This window comes from Bos javanicus, chromosome 23, assembly GCF_032452875.1.
Source record: "Bos javanicus breed banteng chromosome 23, ARS-OSU_banteng_1.0, whole genome shotgun sequence".
NCBI lineage: Eukaryota > Metazoa > Chordata > Mammalia > Artiodactyla > Bovidae > Bos > Bos javanicus.
Window position 1 is genome coordinate 13,329,453 of NC_083890.1, and position 20,369 is coordinate 13,349,821.

At 49.3% G+C, this 20,369-nt stretch overlaps 1 protein-coding gene across 5 annotated transcripts in view; it reads right to left on the reverse strand.

Moving 5' to 3' along the window:
- Nucleotides 1–20,369, reverse strand: part of KIF6 (kinesin family member 6) — a 422,151-nt gene that overhangs the window by 78,668 nt on the left and 323,114 nt on the right. For all 5 annotated transcript variants that reach the window (XM_061398076.1, XM_061398073.1, XM_061398075.1 and 2 more), the window contains exons 14-15: nucleotides 11,711–11,819; nucleotides 1,312–1,367 (exon numbers count right to left, since the gene is read on the reverse strand). In XM_061398076.1, coding sequence (XP_061254060.1) covers nucleotides 1,312–1,367; nucleotides 11,711–11,819 — 165 coding nt within the window. The remainder of the gene's footprint in view (nucleotides 1–1,311; nucleotides 1,368–11,710; nucleotides 11,820–20,369) is intronic.

The window sequence follows — 20,369 nt, forward strand, 5'->3', positions numbered from 1 at the left end:
GGATTTTAAGAGAGACCAGTTACATTGAAATAGTTACCAAGATTTTAAAAAGTTTTGTGAATAGAAATAGCTATATGTGCTTTTATATAAGTGCATTAAATAACAAGGTCTACTGGTGAGTCTAATAACTACTGTAATTTTGAAGCACTGATGAGTATAAAAGATATTTTACAACGTCTGCCAACTGTGCTGTGAAATGAAAATGTTGGTAATTTCCACTGTGACAGGTGCTAGTACTTCTACTGTGGCCTGCTGCTGACTTTCATCATTGGACGGAGCGCTAAATTGCAGTTAGAGGTTAGTGAAAATAAAGGTGCATTTTCCCTGCATCCAAGTTGCTGGACCTTAAGTCGAGAACCTCTGAGACTCTAGAGATCCTTGTCCTGGTGCTGGGCGTGGCTCGGGGCTTGCTGGCCTCAGTTCTTTGTTCAGGCCACAGTGGAGGATGCAGGGCTACCCGGTTCCCTAACTGAAACGACCCCAGACTATTGTGAGTTGCCATATTTTGTAGGAAAAGCCAAAAGGGACGTTCAGAGTGGCCTTCTGTCCTGTCCTCACTTATGAGAGCAGAGAGGTCGGGACGAGGGGGACACAGGAGTCAGCTGTACCAGATAACTCCTGTCTTAGCTAGCACAGAGACGAAGCCACAAGGGACCCCCTTGGTGAAGCTGCCCAGCCTGGGAGATGGGTCTCTGTGTGTCTTCTAGCTTCGGGTGAAAGAAGCGTCTTCCTCTCACTTTGACAAAGATCTGAGGCACAGTATTACCGAGGTTGCCTCTTGCCTTAACCTCGCTTTTCCAGGGATGCTCACCTAACTGGGGGAGCTCCATTGGGCAGCCCAAGTCCTGGGAGGGCAGAGTGACTCATTTTTGCCTCTCATTCTCCTAGTTACTGAAAGAGAGGAAATGGTGCTGAAAAATGCACACCTGGCCAAAAATGATAAGTATAACTCTGGGAGGTGTGAAAGTGTTCCACAGTCCCTTAAAAATGTGAACCGTCGCTGCAATAGTACAGTTATGACCAGTTGAGCTATTGCTGGAAAACACCAGGGACAGACAAAACTTGCCCATTGGGATGCTCAAACTCAGGCCTGCATGAGGATGCACAGTTCAAGTTCTAGACAAAAGAAAGTGATTTCCCTGATGAATGGTGGGAGAGATGACAAACTTCCAAGGAGAGGTGCTCTCAAAGCAACCTCCTTGGCAGGGACCTCCTGAAACTGGTCCTCACGACTGCTTGGAAGCACATCATGACCTGATTTCACCAGGAAAATGGCCTGTGAAAGAGGCTCACAGAGTGTCATCTGCTTACCAATTTTACTTCTTGCTTCGTTTATGCTTTCTCCCAGGGCCTTAGCTTCAGCAAATCTGGAGGGGGGAAAAAGAAGAAATGAGAGTTTAACCTTTTCTGTTCACCCTAAATTATGTTTTAAAAATAAGAGATTTCTGAGAGGTCTCTGTTATAAAACTTCATGGAAAGGGACATAAAAAGACAATTTAAATGAATGAAATACATTTGGCTTAAGAGCAGAGATAAAATTTGTATTAATTACTGGTGTCATGAATTTTTACTCCTCTCTTCAGTGTAGAACTTCCTTCTCATAGTCTCTAATTTACGACTTTTGATTTTGAATGTTTTATGATACAAAGAAGCCAGAGTAAAGCAGGGCTCTACGCCTTATGTGCAGTGTTCTATTAATCATAGTACCAAGATATTAGAGTCAAAGAATATTTAAAGAACTTTTTTTTCCGATCTTTTCTCTTTTTTTTCTGACTGGTAAACTATGGCTGGTCATGAGGCAGATTCACGCCATCATCAGCTTCTATAAATCAAGTCGCATGGGACGCAGCCACATGGATTCCTTTGTTTACTGTCTAAGGCTGCTCTCACACTGCAAAAGGCAGTTGAGCGGCTGTGATGGAGACTATGGAGCCTGAAGAGCTGAAAATATTTACTATCTGGCTTTTTCCAGAAAAAAGTTTGTTTACTTTTTTTATAGATGATGTTAAACCACATTTTGGAACTATCAAAATAAAAAAAATAAAACCCTCGTTATTCCCCACCCAGAAATAGACCTATTCTGAGATCTAATTTTCTTTCTAGCCAGTTGTTACAGTTAAGATCATATACACATATGATTTTATGCTTTGATTTTTTTTTTCATTTAGCATTGTAAGTCCTTCCCTATGTTCTTAGAAACTTTCCCATTATCTTTAGATGGCTGCATACTAGTCCCCCAGATGCTGTGTTGACATTTACTTAATGACGCCTTTCTATTTTCCAAAAGGTATTCTTGAGAAGCCCCCTGAGAGCCCAGTCTTACGCTGGACAAGTGTAGAAATGACCTCTAGGAAAACCACGCTGTCTAGGCCTACACACAGTGGGCCCTTAGGAAATGTTATTGCTCCATCCACAAATCTTTCTGGATCCCAGTAAATCCCAGATGTGCTATTGCTCCATCCATAAGCACTTCAGTCCTGCGGGATTTTGTTAGAGGATGTGGGGAGAAGAGAGGGCTCCCAGGTACGGGAATACCAGAAGTGAAGCTCAGAGCGCCCAGAATGCTCTGGGCTGGCTGGGAAAGAGGCGTGAATTACGTCACTGCTATTTTCCGACCATGTCTGCTTGGCTGGAGACTGCCGACAGAAGTTTCCAGGGAAGGGGACTACATTTTCTCTCAGTGTTAGGTTTCTTGGGACTCCCCACCCTGGCTCCTTATTAACAGTGTTCAGGCTCATCCCAGACGACATATGTCCCTTCTGCAGCTAGGGCTTGTTGCCTTCTGGAGATGAGTACAAGCCCACTGGATGCCACGCAGACTGAATTCAGCTCAGCAAACATTCGTAACATGGGTGGGTCGCTGTGCTGGGCTCTGGGGCCTCAGTCTGGCCTCTGTTCCCTGGGCAGGTAGACTGAGGCTTTGTCTGGGCCACTCAAATGAGGACTATCTTCATCCTTTAAGCTCTGCCATGTGGAGGTGGCAGGGGGCGGGGGGGCTCTATCTGTTTGTTGGTACCACGTCCATCCTCAGGACCTGTGGTTTCACGGCGTTTGATAGTCCTCCACAGCCCAGTGAATGACGCCTCTGATGGCCTGTTTCACAGAGTTCTGGAAGCTTGAGATTCTTGGGAATGAGGAAACTACAAGAGCAAGGCTGCAAAGCTGTTGAGATTTATATCAGTGCTGGAGGAAACCAGGACAGAGCCGGAGAAGGGAAGATTCTGAAGGCACAGAGGGCCATCTCCGCAGAGGAGCCCTCACAAGCATGGAAGGGAGCCCCCCGCCCTCCCTGGTGGTCACCCACATGTGTCGGGGTGTGGGGCCCGTGGCGAGGAGCTGCTGAGTGCTGTGGTCAACCGTCTTCAAAAAGCCGCCCCACGCCGGGCTGGCAGACATGGCCGGGAAGCCGTGGGCTGTTGTTCCAGGCTCTCTGCAGCCCAGCGCCGAGCTAAAAAGGGCTTTCCCACTAGAGAGGTGTGGGCTGAGGGCTGAGCCGTCTCTGAGAGACCGTTTTCCTTCGCTCTGCAGCTGTTGCCACCCCAGGCCACCTCACCCACATGCTTTCCTGCTCCTGCGTTCTCAAGACAGACTCTTGCCTGAGGAAGCCCAGCCCTGAAGGAGAAGGAGGGGAGTCAACAGTGATAAGACATGGCTTTGCATTCCTGTCTTGGTCCTCCTGCATCTCCAGAACCCCCAGCCCAGCTCCCTCAGAGCCACCCCCTCGCCTTCTTCCTGCCCTCGCCTGAGCTCTAGACAAAAGAATTCATTTACTGTGAGAGAACCGCAGAGTGAAAACAATTCTCTTCCATTGGCTTCCACGTTTCATCATGTATCTCCCTGTTTTTTTTCCCCCTCTCTCCCTGACTGTTGCTTCTCAGACTCCTTTTCAGGCTTTTCTTTTGCAATCTGTTCCTTAGATGCTGGTAAGGGTCAGGGTTTGGCTTCCCTGGCGGCTCATATGGTAAAGAATCTGCCAGCAATGCAGGAGGCCTCGGTTTGATCCCTGGGTTCAATCCCTGGGTCGGGAAGATCCCCTCGAGAAGAGAAGGGCTACCCACTCTAGTACGCTTACTTGGATAATTCCACGGACAGAGGAGCCTGGTGGGCCACAGTCCATGGGGTTGCAAAGTTGGAAATGAATGAGTGACCAACACTCTCATTTTCCTCAGTGGTCAGGGTTTAGTCTTAGACCCTTTCCTCACGACACCCACTCTCTAGGCACTCCACTCAGGCCAGTGCCTTCATTGGCCACCTCTTTGGACACCTCCCAGATCTCAGTCCTGCTTTATTTTCTGTCTGTTTGATGCCCTGCAGATAACTAAAACCTATGGGATCCAGAGCAGGGCTGAGGTCCTTCCCTGAAGACCTCCCTGCCTTTCTCCCCTCGCTGCCTGGCACCTACACTCACCCAGGGGCTCATGCCACTAACCTACACACCACACCAGCCTTTGCCCTTCTCTCCATCAGCCCCTTCACTCAGTCCTGGAGTCTTGCCCCCTCTCTGTCCTCAGTACCTACACTGACATCCCACTGAGCTTTACCCTGCGCCACCGGCTCTGAGAGGGTGCTGTCATCTCTCCCCCATACCACTTCAACCGCTACTTGCTCGGCTCCCTGCAATTATGTTGCCTGCCTTTGGGCTATTTCCCACATTTCAGTCTTTGTCTTCTTGTCTAGGGTGATTAACATAAAAAAAAATGTGTTGCCCATTCATGGAGTGAACGTCCAATTCGCTTCCCCATCATAAAGACTGGTTCTATGTCCTTTCCTTTCTCTGTTGACTCATTCCTGATATGACACCTTGGCTGCCTCTGTTATATGGTGATGAAGATCCAATGTTCATTTCTATTACACTTTTTAAAATACCGAAATTCCTTTCTATCGTGTCCCCTTTCCCCATCAAGATGGCTGCCCTCTTGTCGCCCACCAAGGGGTTCCTCCCCGACACAGGAAGCCACCGCTACATTCACCTACTTCTAGCAAGCAGTTCTCAGGCAGCATCTGGGCTGCTAAGGTTTCTCAAAGACAATTTCAAATTGTCACTCTCAAGCCAAAAAAAAAAAAGTCTTTTTGAATACCTTTTTTATGGCTAGTGTTGTTTTAAAAAAAAACTGTGGGGAGACTGAGAAGATTCTAATCTAATCTTTGCTCTCAGAGTTCATAATTCTAGTTTAGGAGACAAGGTGTAAATACAAAAAACAAATGGAAAAATAATAAAGGTTAAAACTGAAGTCTAACAGGAACCAGGGAACTCCTATTTGGGGTGGACTTTATTTCCAGATGATGGTGTTAGATTTGCTCTTGGATGCTCTTGGTCCAGTTTTCCTGTTGGTGTGGTATTGTTGTTCTAATCTCTATCTAAAGGATTCAACTGAGTGACGGGGGTTGCTTTTCTTGGTTTCGTTCACATTATCAATGCCTTCATTTCCAATTGCGGCTGACCTCCCCATTGATTTACTCTTTTGTTACTGAATGGGACCCTGCGACAGGGGATTCAGTTTGTATGAGGGACCCGTCACAAAAGAAAGTCAGCCAGGTGGTGCCTGGGCACTGGAGTTAGCCAAGCATGGGGCTTCCAGCCTCTCTCTTCATGCTATTATATACTGTGAGGATGAGTCATGCCTGGAAAATATAGCGATTTTCAATTGCACTTCTATCTGAATTGTCTCCTATTGAAAAATCCAGCTTAAGAATTGGCTCACGTGCTCCAGTTTGCTGGAGGGCAGATATCCTATTAATGTGCCAACATCTCATATCTTTGTCACAGGCAGGCAGCACAACTATCCCCAGGCTGGGGGCAGAGCTGAGACATGCTGGCAACAAGGGGTAGACATCCCTCCTACTAAGTGGCCCTAACGTCTGAGCCACGGATGGTCCCCTCTTGCAGCTCGGCATCAACTCCCACACTCTGGGGCAGCTGAGGGAATTCAAGTCATCAAGAGTCCTTGGGCTTAGAAGCTACTTGCCATTGGCTTACGAGGCCGAGCTGGACCAAGGCTTGTGTTATTGGGGGGTAGTGGTGGTCCTGAGCCCTTCTTTTCTGGACTTCTCCAGCTGCAGCACTAGGGCCCTGGGTTGGCAGAGTTACTTGATAAGAGAAGTAGTGAACAAAACGGGAGAGCCCAGGCCCACGGGTTCTGCTGGCTGTGGATAATCAGGAAGGTAAGACTTTCTAAGAGGAAGTCTATTAGAAGTAGAGTTAGGGAAGAGCAATTATTTTTTGGCTGTGCTGGGCAGCGTGTGGGATCTTAGTTCCTTGACCATAGATCGAACCCTCGGCCCTTGCATTGGAAGCGCAGAGTCTTAACCACCGGACTGCCAGGGAAGTCCCAGGGAATAGCAATTTAACCACCCTGGGGAACACCACTCAGGCGCATATCTGTATTCCTAGGACCCATCATTCCTCCAACAGATGGTCCACGTGATGCTCTCGGTCACTAGAGGGACTGGGAGCAGATGGGTTGGTGGGATCAGGGTCACTGCAGACCGATTCCTAAAGAGATGGAGGCCTGGAAGCTTTTCACACTTGATTTCAATGTCTGCTATGGAAGCACTGATTGTAGATACTTGTTTTCTATAAAAACATCTCTCTTTGTCCTCTGCCATAAGAGTTATGAGCATGTAATATCTGCTAATTGAATATTCTCTGTGAATGCAAAAGTTCCAATCCTGAGAAAAGAGTAGGACCTGGCTTACACTCCCCGGTCCCAAATATTCTTTTAATAATTGGTAACGCTGAACAGATGTAGATATTTTAAAAATGTGGGCTGGTCTGCTGACTTTTCATTTGATTTTAAAAGACTGATTTACTGCTGGGAAAACCTCTTCTCAGAGGGGAGCATTGTGTGAGTTTCATTAACTCCTTTGCTTTAGGGCCTTGAGGAAGATGGGACCACCATTCGCACCAGCCCGTCCTGTGCGATTTCCATGTGTGTGAGCCCAAAAGCACATCTGTCATGTGGCTGTCAGAACTCTGCTGTTCTAGAGTTAGTGAACTCTGTACTGGAACCCCATACATCCTCATCTTTTCCAACCACCCCACCTCCCCCCGCCCCCCCCTCCCCGCCAAACCCATCTCCCGCTGGAAAGAGACCTCTAAGCTCAAGAGTACAAGCCTGATTCAGGAGCCATACCAATTCTAGAATAAGAGACATGACATATTATGTTCTTTCTCAAGGTCTCTGGACAAGCTCTCTGTCTGGCCAGTGGTTTTCAAACATGGTGGCATGTTGGAATTCTGAAACAAATGGATGCTCGGGCTCTACCTAATTCAGTGAGAATATCCAGGGAGTCAGGCCTGGGCTCTGGTAGCTTGTACAAGCTCCACGGGTCAGTTTACCATGAAGCCAGGGCTACGAGGTCACCGGTATGGGCCCTGAAGCCCCGGGGGTGGACATAGCTGAGGGCTCTAGTGAAGTCACTGGACGAGGCAGCTGTCTTCCAGCCTGATGCACGTGTCTCCAGACAAACAAGGTGTCCTGCTCCAACACGTCCAGCTGAAAATACACAGCCTGCCCCAGGGAGAGGTTTGAAAGGTACATGAAACCCCCTGGATTCACAGGCTCAAGTCTTCATGGGTGTGCATATTCCAGTTTCCTGGAAACAGAGACCTCAACTTTCACTAGAGCCACTTTATTTTCTCCCTGTGTGAGTGCTAGTTGCTCAGTCGTGTCAGACTCTTTGCGAACCCCATGGACTGTAGCCCACCAGGTTCCTCTGTCCATGGGATTCTCCAGGCAAGAAGACTAGAGTGGGTAGCCGTTCCCTTCTCCAGGGGATCTTTCTGACCCGGAGATGGAACCCAGGTCTCTCCCACATTGCAGGCAAATTCTTTACCATCTGAGCCGCCAGGGAAACCCACCTTCTCCCTACTCCTTGTTTTATCCATCTATCACTCACATGCCACGTCGGGCTCCCGTTCTGCTCCCTGCAGAGGTAGCCTTCCTTACTGGTAAAGTAGGCTGAAGTATACTTTTTTGTTCTGCTGTCTTTGTTTGTTTGTGTGCATCTATTTATAATTTACATAAACTGTGGTCTTACTTAGTGCTGCCCTTGTTGGCATGTGCTCAATAATCCACCGCTGCCTGCCGCACCCAGCTCCCCAACTGTGGCCTGCACGGAGCGCCCCCAGCCTTCTATTCTCCACTTCCCCAGGGACGGACGATCAGCCAGACGGACAAAAGAAGTTGAAGCAGGACAAGAGATTGAGGGTGGTGATGAGGGTTCAGTAGGTACAGCTGCCACAGGCAACAGGAAAGAAGGCAGAGCCGGGAAAAGGAAAAGGGAAGGCCGACGGCCCTGAGGTCCCAGCCCAGCTGTTAGCCGATGGTGTTTACACTCAGGGGCGCAGATCGGAGAAGGTGGGCTTCCTTGGCGGCTCAGATGGTAAAGAATCTGCCTGCAATGTGGGAGAACTGGGTTCCATCTCCAGGTCAGAAAGATCCCCTGGAGAAGGGGATGGCTACCCACTCTAGTCTTCTTGCCTGGAGAATCCCATGGACAGAGAACCTGGTGGGCTACAGTCCATGGGGTTCGCAAAGAGTCCGACACGACTGAGCAACTAGCACTCACACAGGGAGAGAATAAAGCGACTCTAGTGAAAGTTGAGGTCTCTGGTGGGTGAGACAAACCCACCGGCTTTCCAGCCCTCCTCAGCCGCAAGCAGAGCTGCCGTGGACATCCTCATCTATGGCCCCTTCTGAGGCGGAGAACCTCTTGGGAGCTGCAGTCGGCCCTCTGGATCCGTGGGTGGAACTTGTGGGTTTGGAGGCCGACTGTACTACTCATTTTGCCTAAGGGACTTGAGCATGTGTAAATTTTGGTATCTGTGCATGCATGCTTAGTTGCTCAGTCGTGTCTGACTCTTTGTGACCCCAGAGGCTGTAGCCCGCCAGGCTCCTCTGTCCATGGGATTCTCCAGGCAAGAAGACTGGAGTGGGCTTGCCATTCCCTTCTCCAGGGGATCTTCCCCACCCAGGGATTGAACCTGGGTCTCCTGCAAAGCAGGCAGATTCGTTACCGTCTGAGCCACTGGGGAAGCCCTGGGTATCTGTGGGGGGGTTCTGAAACTCATTCCTGCAGGTGCAGAGACACACTGGCTGTAAACCCAGAAGGGGAGTTGCTGGGTCACAGCGGGTGCAGACACCTCCTTGGTTAGGAGGGCTGCTCCGGCCTTCACTGGATTCCTCCAGTGATCTGGGATCCGCGCCCCCGAGTGTAAACACCATTGGCTAACGGCTGAGCTGGGCCCTCAGGGCCGCCGGCCTTCCCTTTTCCTTTTCCCAGCTCTGCCTTCTTTCCTGTTGCCTGTGGCAGCTGTACATACTGAACCTTCATCACCACCCTCAATCTCTTGTCCTGCTTCAATTTCCTTTTTCACAGACAAAACAGAGGCCATCTTTAACGCGCCGCCTCTGCTTCCAAATGTATCAGCGTCAGCCCACCTTGCTGTGTTTCTCCATCCGGCTTCCTTCCAGGCCCCCCGCCCTCTGACGGTCCCCACTGCCTGGCTCCCTGGAGCCTTGCGGGGCCAACGGTTCCCTTGTTTTGTTCCCTACTTTTCTGCCCCTTCTCTTTCTCCCTGATTGCTCCCCCCAGGAGCTTGCTTCTGCCTGCCGCCTACAACCCTGACCAGTTCTCCTTCCTGAAACAAACTTCTGATCTCCTCAGGCTACTTCCCGTTTTCCTGCCACAGAAGTCCTCCTCCTCTCACAGCTCTCCGAACACACTGCTGGCCCTCCTTCATTTGCCCAGTTCCTTCTCACCTGCTCCTTCACTTCTTGTAGTTCAAGCCCTTTCAGCTGCTGACTCCCCGGGCACTTTTTTCTGCTGCCTCCAGCTTAATACTTTTTAAGTTTTTGAAAACAAGCTTTATTTATTTGACCTCTTTTTAGAATTTTTGGTACCAAAAAATTCATTTGCAGGGCAGCAATGGAGAAACAGATATAGAGAACAGAGATTTATGGACACGGGAAGAGGGGAAGAGAGGGTGGGGAGGTATGGAGAGAGTAACATGGAAACGTACGTTACCATATGTAAAATTGATAGCCAAGGGGAATTTGCTGTATGGCTCAGGAAACTCAAAGAGGGGCTCTGTATCAACCTAGAGGGGCAGGATGGGGAGGGAGATAGGAGGAGGTTCAAGGAGAGGACATACGTATACCTATGGCTGATTCATGTTGCGGTTTGACAGAAAACAAGATTCTGTAAAGCAACTATTCTTCAATTACAAAATAAATAAATTAAAAACAATTTTGGGTGCACTTGTGGCTTCTCTGGTGGCTCAGATGGTAAAGAAGCTGCCCGCAATGCAAGGCACCTGGGTTCAATCCCTGGATCGGGAAGATCCCCTGGAGAAAGGAGCAGCAACCCACTCTAGTATTCTTGCCTGGGAAATCCCACGGACAGAGGAGCCTGGCAGGATACAGTCCGTGGGGTCGCAAAGAGTTGGATGCGACTTGTGGCATATAGGATCAGAGTTCCCCGACTAGGGATCAAACCTGCACCCCTGCATTGGAAAGCAGAGTCTTAACCACTGGCCCACCAGGGAAGCCCCCCTGCCTGCTTCTTTGTAGCATCGGACACCACCACCACGGACAACTTGCTTCTGGGAGCCATCTCCCCTCTTGGCTTTCAGGCTGGTCTTTCCTGCTGGTTCTCCTCTCTTCTCAGCTCCCTCCCCTCCGTTCTTGAAAGCTTCCCCTGAGTTTCTTACCCTCCAGGCTCTTGTACTTCAGCCCGTTTCCTTGAGAGAGCTCGTCCCCTTCTCATGCTTCCTTGAAGCATTTATAAACATATGATTCTTAAACCTGGAGCTCATTTTAATTCAACAAATACTTTTTGAAAATGTTCTGTGTGCTGTGTTGTGGAGTCACACATGACGTCTGAGAGATCGCGGTCTAGAACCCTCTCTTTTAAACCGTAGGCCCACACGTCCAGCAGTGTTTTCTGTTTGCACCAGCTTGAGGACATGTGCTGAATTCAGGCATTAGCTGTAACAAACGATGCACCTCTAAGCTTTTTCTAAAGGGCCTAGAACACAGGCTTTGCTGGACAACCTGTCAATGAATGGTGCTGCCTGCTCTGCTTCTGGCCAGGAGAACACATTAGAGGTGTCTGGGTCACAGGACATGCATGTGTACACGCGTCCCGTGACCAAGAAGTACAGGGCGGCTCTGCAGAGCTGCTGGAGGGCCTGGAGTTTTAAGATGTGGGGTTTGGTATGTGTTGTTTAGTCACTAAGTCATGTCTGACTCTTTTGTGACCCCAAGGACTATGCAGCTCACCAGGCTCCACTGTCCATGGGATTTTCCAGGCAAGAATACTGGAGTGGGTTGCCATTTCCTTCTCGGTTTGGACTGTAAGCACTTTTTTTTTTTTTCCCTTGCCTTTGCAGCAGTGAAATAGCGATAGAGTCCCAGACTGCTGGGAATTAATGTAAGATGTGAGGACTGTATGCAAAGTGCTGGCATGTACAGCCCCTGTTCTAACGTTGCTGGTGACCCAGCTGTACTGGGATAATGAGGCTTAACACGTGGGAGACAAGGGTACCAGGCTGAACGCAACTCAACCAACGTGAAGCTGCTCACACCCCATGCCCTTCTCTCAGAAACCGGACTGGGCGGATGAGAGAGGCAGAGCAGCAGCAAGTTTTCTGGAGGCTGGCCTGGCAAAGTCTTGGAGGACCAGCTGCTCTCCACGGCGGCCTTACCTCTGCTTCAGAATCTGTTTGTTGTCTTCGATGGTAACGCTGTCAGCATGGTCCCTCTTGAAAATCTCAAAAGCCTCCTGGCGTCCTAACGACATTTCCTCTCTCATCCCTGTTTGGAGACACAGGGAAATGGCCTCAGTGACGGCATGGGGGTCCCATTAATTCCGTTGTCTCTTTAGTCAGACCTCAGAGCCAAGCCTGGCTCCGGAGGCCCACAGCAGAGAGGCTCTTGACCAGACAGGTGGCCCCAGGCCCTTCCAGCTGGCCACTGCCACCCAAGGAGGAGGCCCTTTCAGGGACACCCGCTGTGACCTGTGGGGCCTGAGCCTGGGCCTCCTCATGACTCTTGCAGGGTGGAGTCTGGAATGTCTGGTCAAAGGAAATGAAAACCAGAGCCCCAAGCCTTGGATGGCCGGGGACATCTGCCAAAGCACTTTTGGCCATCATTCGGGGCCACGTTTCTCCCCATTCTCCTGTTATGCCCCATTTGGGTTTTCTGTTCAATTTCACCCTGAATTTTCAGGCATCCAATTAAAAGAAGTCAGGTTCTCAATCACAAGACCCACGAGTGGATGGCGGTGGAGGTTCCTAGTTCACAACTAACTTCAATCTCCTGGATCCCTGGAGCCACTACCGGCCAAGCAGTGTGGCTGGGCCCTGCTCGATGGGGCCAGACTCTGAAAACAGAGTCAGAACAGCCAGGGCCCTAGGGGTGAGCAGATGGCATTCCTGCCCTGAGGCCTCCTCCTCGTAGCCTCTCAGGGTGAGGCTCCAGGCAGGTGTGGGACCCCATGGTGAGAGCTGCTTGCACAGCTGGATTTTGGATGAATCTATGGAGTCGTTTCCATGCCTCTGCCCGTGGTTCCCTCTGGTGTATTGTCATCCACTTAACTCTATCTTTGAAGCCCTGGCTGAGGGCCGCCACCTCCATGGAGCTTTCCGTGAGCCCCCAGACTAAACAAATCCTCCCTCCACTCTGTGTCTAGCAACGCGTCTGTGACCTGCACAGCCCAGCAGACGCTGCCACTTCACATGACAGGCCTTTCTCGTGCAACGCACGTCTCTCAGGAGGTAGAGATAATATGTTTCATGAGTCCCCAGTGTCTTGTTCAATGTCTGGCATTTAGAAGGTACACAACATATGTCTGTTAAATGAATCAGGTCAGGCATGAACCAGGAGTGATGCAGAACCTTGCTCTCATTGCCATGGGAACTGGGTCCAGGGTGAGAGGGACTCGCCTGGGGTATGAGAGAGGTGCATTCATATGGACCACGTGCCACATCTCCTTTTGCCTGGAAAAAACGCATGGTATTCCATCACCCAGCCCCAGGGTGAGGCACTGGACCAGCCCATCTGATACCAATTTAATGATTACTGTTGATAAAAATAGCACCACGGAGAATGTCTGAATGGTGAGGCACAAGACACCCCACCCTTTTCCAATCAGAAGCAAATGGGCTCATCTCAGTCCTGTTGCACACTCCTGAGTCAGGTGGGCCTGGGAATGGGTCTGAGCCGTGCTCAGAAAGATGAGCCCTGATGTGTGAGGGACATTAGCTGGAGGGTGCTTTGGCCCAGCAGAGCCCGCCAAGAGCCAAAGGACTCTTTCCACACTTTCCCCCCGACCCTAGTCCATGCCCAACTCTGACAGTGTATGCCCTTTTACTGCGTTACTTTTATGATTTATCATGTGTAGGATTTGTTTTAACCATAGAGGGTAGAGGACTGAATCTCTCTGGACTACTCATTGGAAAAGACTCTGATGCTGGGAAAGACTGAGGACAGGAGGAGAAAGGGGACGACAGAGGATGAGATGGTTGGATGGCATCGCTGATTCAATGACATGAGTTTGAGCAAACTCGGGGAGATGGTGGAGGGCAGGGAAGCCTGGTGTGCTGCAGTCCATGGGGTCACGAAGAGTCTGACATGACTGAGCGACTGAACAACAACCGGGTTTGGGGAGAGGGAAACTCCACCAAGATCACACTTAGAACCCATCTGCTTGTGGGACCCCTAGATTGCCTCCCACCCAGGAGGTGATGAGAGGGCCTCCACCAGCCAAAGGAGAGGATGTGGGGTCAGGGTGGAGGTTGTCCAAAAAGCTGTAGAGGAGAAGGGCTCGTGGCCTTTTCTCTCCCAGGCTCTGCGCTCTTTTGGAGCCAAGAGCCCAAGGTGACAGCTGGGTGGAAAGACCACGGTGAGGCTTCTCAGAGCCCGTGGCACTGATATGGTCGTAGGTCCCGGAAGAACTTATAATCAGCGGAAAACCCCACTGGGCCTTTCCTGAGGGGTGGGGGGGGGTCCTGGCAGGAGGGAGCAGAAGGGACAGGGGACACACAGAGGTGATAAGCCCAGAGGGTAGTTTGGGAGCATTTTGCAGAGAATTTGGAAGGTAGTGTTAAGAAAATCTGGGGCTGGTGCCATGACATATTGTACACAGATCATCAATTTTCAGAGACTAGAAATTTAGTAAAGTCCACATTATGGGATAGTTCCGCTGGAAGTATTTGACACTTTCCGTGGTTTAAAAGGCACCTGGGGTCCTGCAGTACCGTGCTTATTGTCAGGAATGCAGGGGACTGATTTTCCTCCAGCTACAGTGGAGGAAGATTCTGGGACTGGAGTTCTCTCATGGTGATGACCTCGGGTGAATGGGCACGAGAGTGAGGGCTGACGGCTCCGGGAGGTCAAGGTGAGGTGGCGAGGATGCCCATGGACCGAAGGCCAAGAGGCGAGGCCAGGCCTGAAGCCTCTGGGGCTTCACGGCTTCACCTGGAGGGTGAGGCTGGGTCTACAGAGAGGGGTGTGTGGAAGAGACCCCACAGGCAGCCACAGTGCGTGATCCTGGATCCATTTCACTCCTCCTCTCATCCACCTCTGCCGGCTTAGAGCCTTTTGGACTGTGCTAAAAGACCAGCTCTCACTCCAGTTTGGGGTCAGCCACAAAGTTAAAAATAAAATACAAAAGCACCTTTTTTATTTACAGAAGAGAGAGCCTCACCTTCCTTCCCTCTCAGGGTTTAGAAAACAGCTCTTTCTGGTCTGGCGACCCCTACCCTCTCAGCCCTGAAAAGAGCAGGAGCTTCTCACCTCACTAATGATTTATTTATTCTCTCAACAAGTATTAATTCATCTTAGGTGCTGTGCTAGGCATGTGACAGAGAGATAAGCTGGAACAAGAAGATTAGAGCGATGGATCCTTGCCCTTAAAGAGTTAAAAGTTCAGTAAGGGAGAAAGGTGAACAAATAATTATAAAAGAAATCGCTGCTTGCTGTAAGGCAGGCTTAGGTCCGGGAAACAAGGAGGGAGGGAGGCCAGGTCTGTCAGGGGGAGTGGGGAGGCTCCTGAAGATGGAGCAGCACTTGTCAGGTGGAGAAGTGGAAGAGATCCCGGGGAAGCAAGGGGCCGGAGAATTGTAGATTAAAAGGGCAACTGAAACCTCCATCCTGTTCTCTATAGTAGCTCCATCAATTTACATTCCTATCAACAGTGTAAGAGGGTTCCCTTTTCTCTACACTCTGTCCAGCATTTATTATTTGTAGGTTTCTTGATGATGGTCATTCTGATTGGTGTGAGGTGACACCTCATTGTAGTTTTGATTTGCACTTCTCTAATAATTAGTGATGTTGAGCATCTTTTCACCTACTTCTAGGCCATCTGTATGTCTTACAGATTGTGATACAGAGTGAAGGAAGTCAGAAAGAGAAAAATAAATATTGTATATTAATGCATATATGTGGAACCTAGAAAAATGGTACAGATGAACCTATTTGCAAAGCAGAAATAGAGACACAGACACAGAGAACAAATGTATGGACACCAAGGGGGGGAAGCGGAGTGGGATGAATTGGGAGATTGGGATTTGATAGGTCTCCCGCATTGCAGGCAGATGCTTTAACCTCTGAGCCACCAGGGAAGCCCATAAATACACTACTGTGTACAGAATGGGGCTTCCCCGGTGGCTCAGTGGTAAAGAATTCCCCTGCAATGCAGGAGACGAAGGAGACTCAGGTTTGATCCCTGGGTCAGGAAGATCCCCTGGAGAAGGAAATGGCAACCCACTCCAGTATTCTTGCCTGGAGAATCCCATGGACAGAGGAGCCTGGTGGGCTACAGTCCATCGGGTCGTAAAGAGTAGGACATGACTGAAGCAACTGAGCGAGCGAGCGATTTATAAAATAGATAACTAGTGAGAACCCACTGTATAGCACAGAGAACTCTACTCAATTTTCTTCATTGGAAGGCGAAGTCTTAACTGCAAGACTGCCAGGGAAGTCCCCAAATACCTTTTGAAAGAATGAATGTTTTAGATGCTTTACATTGTTCCTCTTGGAACAGCACGCTGTGATGCGATGCGGGAGGAGAAGCAAGCACCCACTGCTGTCGCTGTCTCCACCATCAGGCTAGGGGAGTGGGTCCATCCACTGAATGGTATGATTTTACATTGGCAGGTGGATTGTTTACCACTGAGCCATCTGGGAAGCCCACATGGTGTGATTCTAGAAATTCAACACCATCTTCTCCCTACTATATCTTACCCTTAGAGATGAATTCCATCTCCAAGAAGCTTTTGTTAAAAATGCAAATACTCCTGAAGGTATCTATTTTAGGGTTAGCCAAGAAAAACTCCATCGTTTGTTGACAAGTAGCTAACAGGTCCTACAAAGATGAGACATAAGATGGTGTCTCGGGCTGGTGCCAGAATCGCTGCGGGGTGGGAGGGAGATCTGAGCTTAGAAGGGATGATGCCCTGTGCCTTCTTCCCAACTTTGTTTAGTCTGCCAGACTCAGAGGTCTATCAGTTTTGGCCTCAGGGGCTCTGACGTGTCATGCCGTCTAGAACTCTCAGTTTTGTTGCCTCTTAGTGGATTTCAACCAGAGGTCCCAGTGCTGAGTCCCAGAAAATATAAATGACTTAGGGAAGCCTGCTGGCTTGCTGAATCACAGAACCACTTAAAACCTAAAGGAGAGCAAACAAAACATCACAGGGTAGTATAAAATTTCAAACAAAACAAAGCAAGAAACAAAATCCCCCCCAAACCCAAAAGGACAGGAGTTTCTCAATCTCAGTCCCCAAAATAGGACATTGCAATTCTGGGTTGTGAGTTGGATGGAAAATATTTCCAAGTCCTGAAGGTGCAGCCTCTTCTGAATTTTGATACTTATTAAAGAGCACTGAGGTAGAGATGGCAGTCAACGAGGCGTCCTCAAAATTAGCCTTGGAGCTGGGTTTCTGAAAAGTTTGGAGGTACTGGTCTCCTACACAGTTCTGAATGCTTCTTTTCCTTTTCCTTGCCAGCCTGAAATTTTGTTCCTTATTTTTCTACAGAATGCAAATCAGTATTTTTGGAAGCCTTCCCTGCCCCCAACCCAGGGTCCCATGGAAACCAAATGGAAAGAAAAAACATCGGAAATGGAGAGTTTATGCTGCTGCTGTTGGGCCTGCTGTCTGATTTCCTTTAGTCTGGGGCCTGTGGGCCAGAGCTCATTTTCCTGGCTGCCCCCAAACAACCTACTACTGCTTCAGCTATTGCTTAAAAATTGACAGGAGAAAAATGATGGAGCGTTGTGTTCTTCATGCTGAAAAATGATTTGCTAGTCTGAGCCAGAAATATATTTGCCTTGGGAAAGACATGTATTCATGTGGTGCCTCACTTTCTTCTGACTGAAGAAGGAAGGGGAGAAAAGAAGATCAACAGGGAATCAGGAAAAGTGGGGTGGATTCCAAGGGGAGGGGGTTCAAGCCCACCGCTGGGGACTAGTTACACGGAAGACTCAGAGCCCGGAGGGGACAGGCAGGGAGGAAGCCGGATGAGCGGTGGGATAACCACACCCTCTGTGGCTGGGCGCAGAAGTGTTCTAAGCTGAAGGTAAGGTGTTGGGGGCCAGAGTGAGGTACTCCGCCCGTGACAAAGGTCATGAGGGAGGAGGCTCGACATACGCAAAGGCGGGATCGAGCCTCAGGAGTCCCCCTGGAACTCCTCGAGCATCTACCCCCATAACCAGAGCCTGCCTACTTTACTACTTTGTGCTCTTACCTACACCTCTGACTTTACGGGGGGCTGTCCCCCACCACCTCTTTCGGAGAAGGAGTTAACCTAGAGCTCCAGTCAATAAAAACTCTTGGGTGTGACAAGAGTGTTTTAACCTACAAACTCCTCTGAAGGTTCTCTAGCCTGCCTGACAGGCTCGTCCGGCCACATGTGATTGCTCACAGCCTCCCAACCGTGAGAGGCACAAGATGCTTTAAACCCTCTAAAAACAGGTTCTTTAGAGAAGTTAGAAAACTATAAGTATAAGTATAGTGGGCTAATTAGAAATTGTGTTGGTGAAGGGTTTTTCATTTGTTGAGCCAATGTTTGTTGCTAAGTCTCCATATCCCCTGCCCTTACACACATTAATGAATATATAGAATTAACCTTTGATATTAATCACGTTAGACCTTAGGCTAAGTAAATTCTTTCCTTAACTAAAACCCACTACACCCTCACCCTGTAGGAATATAACTTTATTTGGGTGGTGTCTGTTTTGAGACTAATCAGCCCTGGAGAAATAAGTGTCCTGACTGACTGACCGCTGTCACAAGGAGAGGGTCGTAAATTGTCAGCAGGCCCCCCTGGCCAGAAGATGATGTAACACCCCTAAGACCTCTGTATACATTTGTGTGAAGCACCTGACTTTAATAAAAGTCAGGACTGCTGTCCCCACGTGACTTTTGTATAACATCTCAGTGTATAAAAACAGATTCTGGAAAATAAAGAATTGGGATCAGTTTCTCGAAATACTGGTCTCCCCATGTCGCTCTCTCTCTCACTCTGGCTGAGTCTCCATCTGGAGCGCGGAACCCACCATGCTTACTAATTATGCCTGGGCTTCTAAGATCCGACCGGGGAGGCCTCAGTGTCTCCTCTCCTTCGGGAGAACGGAAGGACGCCTGCGGCCTATGTAAGTGGTGCAAACTTCTTGTCTTGAAGTTTTATTGGTCTCCCGTGTAAACCAAGCTACTCAGCCTCTTTTCTCTACTGAATTTTCCTACTGAGCTATCCTCATCCTATTACTCTTTATATCTTTGATAAAATATTTAAATAAATAGGTCGCCGACGCCGTCCCCGCTTCGAATACCCTGGATCAGCCGGGGCAGGACCCCGGCAGTAAGGGAATGGCTTTGACGCAGTGCTGTGATGAATACCTACAGTACGGAGACCATGGAAGTGCACATGGGGATGAGAAGCGATAGGCAGGGAAAGAGTGGTTTCTTTGGTACCTAAGTTCCACATGCACTGAAATTTCTCAGTAAGTGCTGACTTAGGTGAAATAAACAAAAATGTGCGTGCATGCGTGCTGTGTGCTCAGTCGTGTCTGACTCTTGCGACCCCATGGACTGTAACCCCGCCAGGCTCCTCTGTCCATGGAATTTTCCAGGCAAGAATACTGGAGTGGATTGCCATTTCCTCCTCCAGGGGATCTTCCTGACCCAGGGATTGAACCAGAGTCTCCTGAGACTCTTGCATTGGCAGGCGGATTCTTTACCACTGCCAACACCTGGAAAGCCCATACAAAAATATCCTTACACAAATAATCAGAAGAGAATCCCACCCTCTAGTGTGTGGAGAAGTTAGCATGAATAGACCGATGGGCGGGAAAGGAATGAAGAATTGAGATGAAAGGAGGGGCTAATCTATCAAGGTGGCGTGAAACATAAAGGTAAGGAAGACCTTTGGGATAGGAGGACCCAGGGAAAAGTCCATGGTCCAGCATTCTTGGGGATGGTACTTGGATGCCCTGAGGGCCAGAGGAAGTGATGGCTTCAGCCAGAAACTCGGGTGAAGGACACATCAGTAACTTTAAGCATGGACAGCAAAGGGTCCTTTTATGCTAGACTAAATGAACTCATGAGATCAGGAGGTGCTTAAGAATGGACCGCCTCCCGGAAAACCTAGAAAGGACATCTGAGATAGTGTTTTCACCGTTTTGCCCCCGCTGTGGGGCGATGCTGTCATCTAGGAAGGGGGAGGGTTTCTGCAGTTACACGAAGGACAGAGATGACACGAACATAGCCCCTGTGTTCCCACTTTCCTTTCTCACACCCATGGAAGACGGTGCTAACCAATCACAGTATCCTTTGCTGGAGAAACTAACTGTAGCTCTAGAGTTTTCAGTAGGGCTCTTCAGGCCTAGAAGTCAACTCCCCGAGGCACAGCAGCTCTTCCTAGTCAGTTATTCCTGGCATAACAGCTCTTGCTGTAATAGGGCCCTCACGTTACTAGCCGATTAAATGATGTCTGCTGTTGCTTTCATCATTCCTGTGCTTTTAGGGAAAAAGAGTCACCTTCTTCCATCACCTTAGGGATTGACATGAAGGTAATCCTTGCCAGGGAGCAGCATCGAGCCCTGAATCCCTGAGAGCGGCAGTCTGGGAGGGGACGCTCCCCACCGCCAGGGTGATAGAGGTCACCACAGGAAGCCATGCTATGGCTCTGTTTACTTTGAGGGCCAGGAGCAGCTCATCTACAATTTGAGGGGTTGCTGGGCGGGTAGAGCAGGGTATGGAATCAAGAGGAGGAGGGGAAGACAAAACCACTTAGCCACGACCCAAGTGGCTGCAGATGTGAAGCCTGAAGAGTAGATCTTTTGGAGGGGGACCAAGGATACTTGCT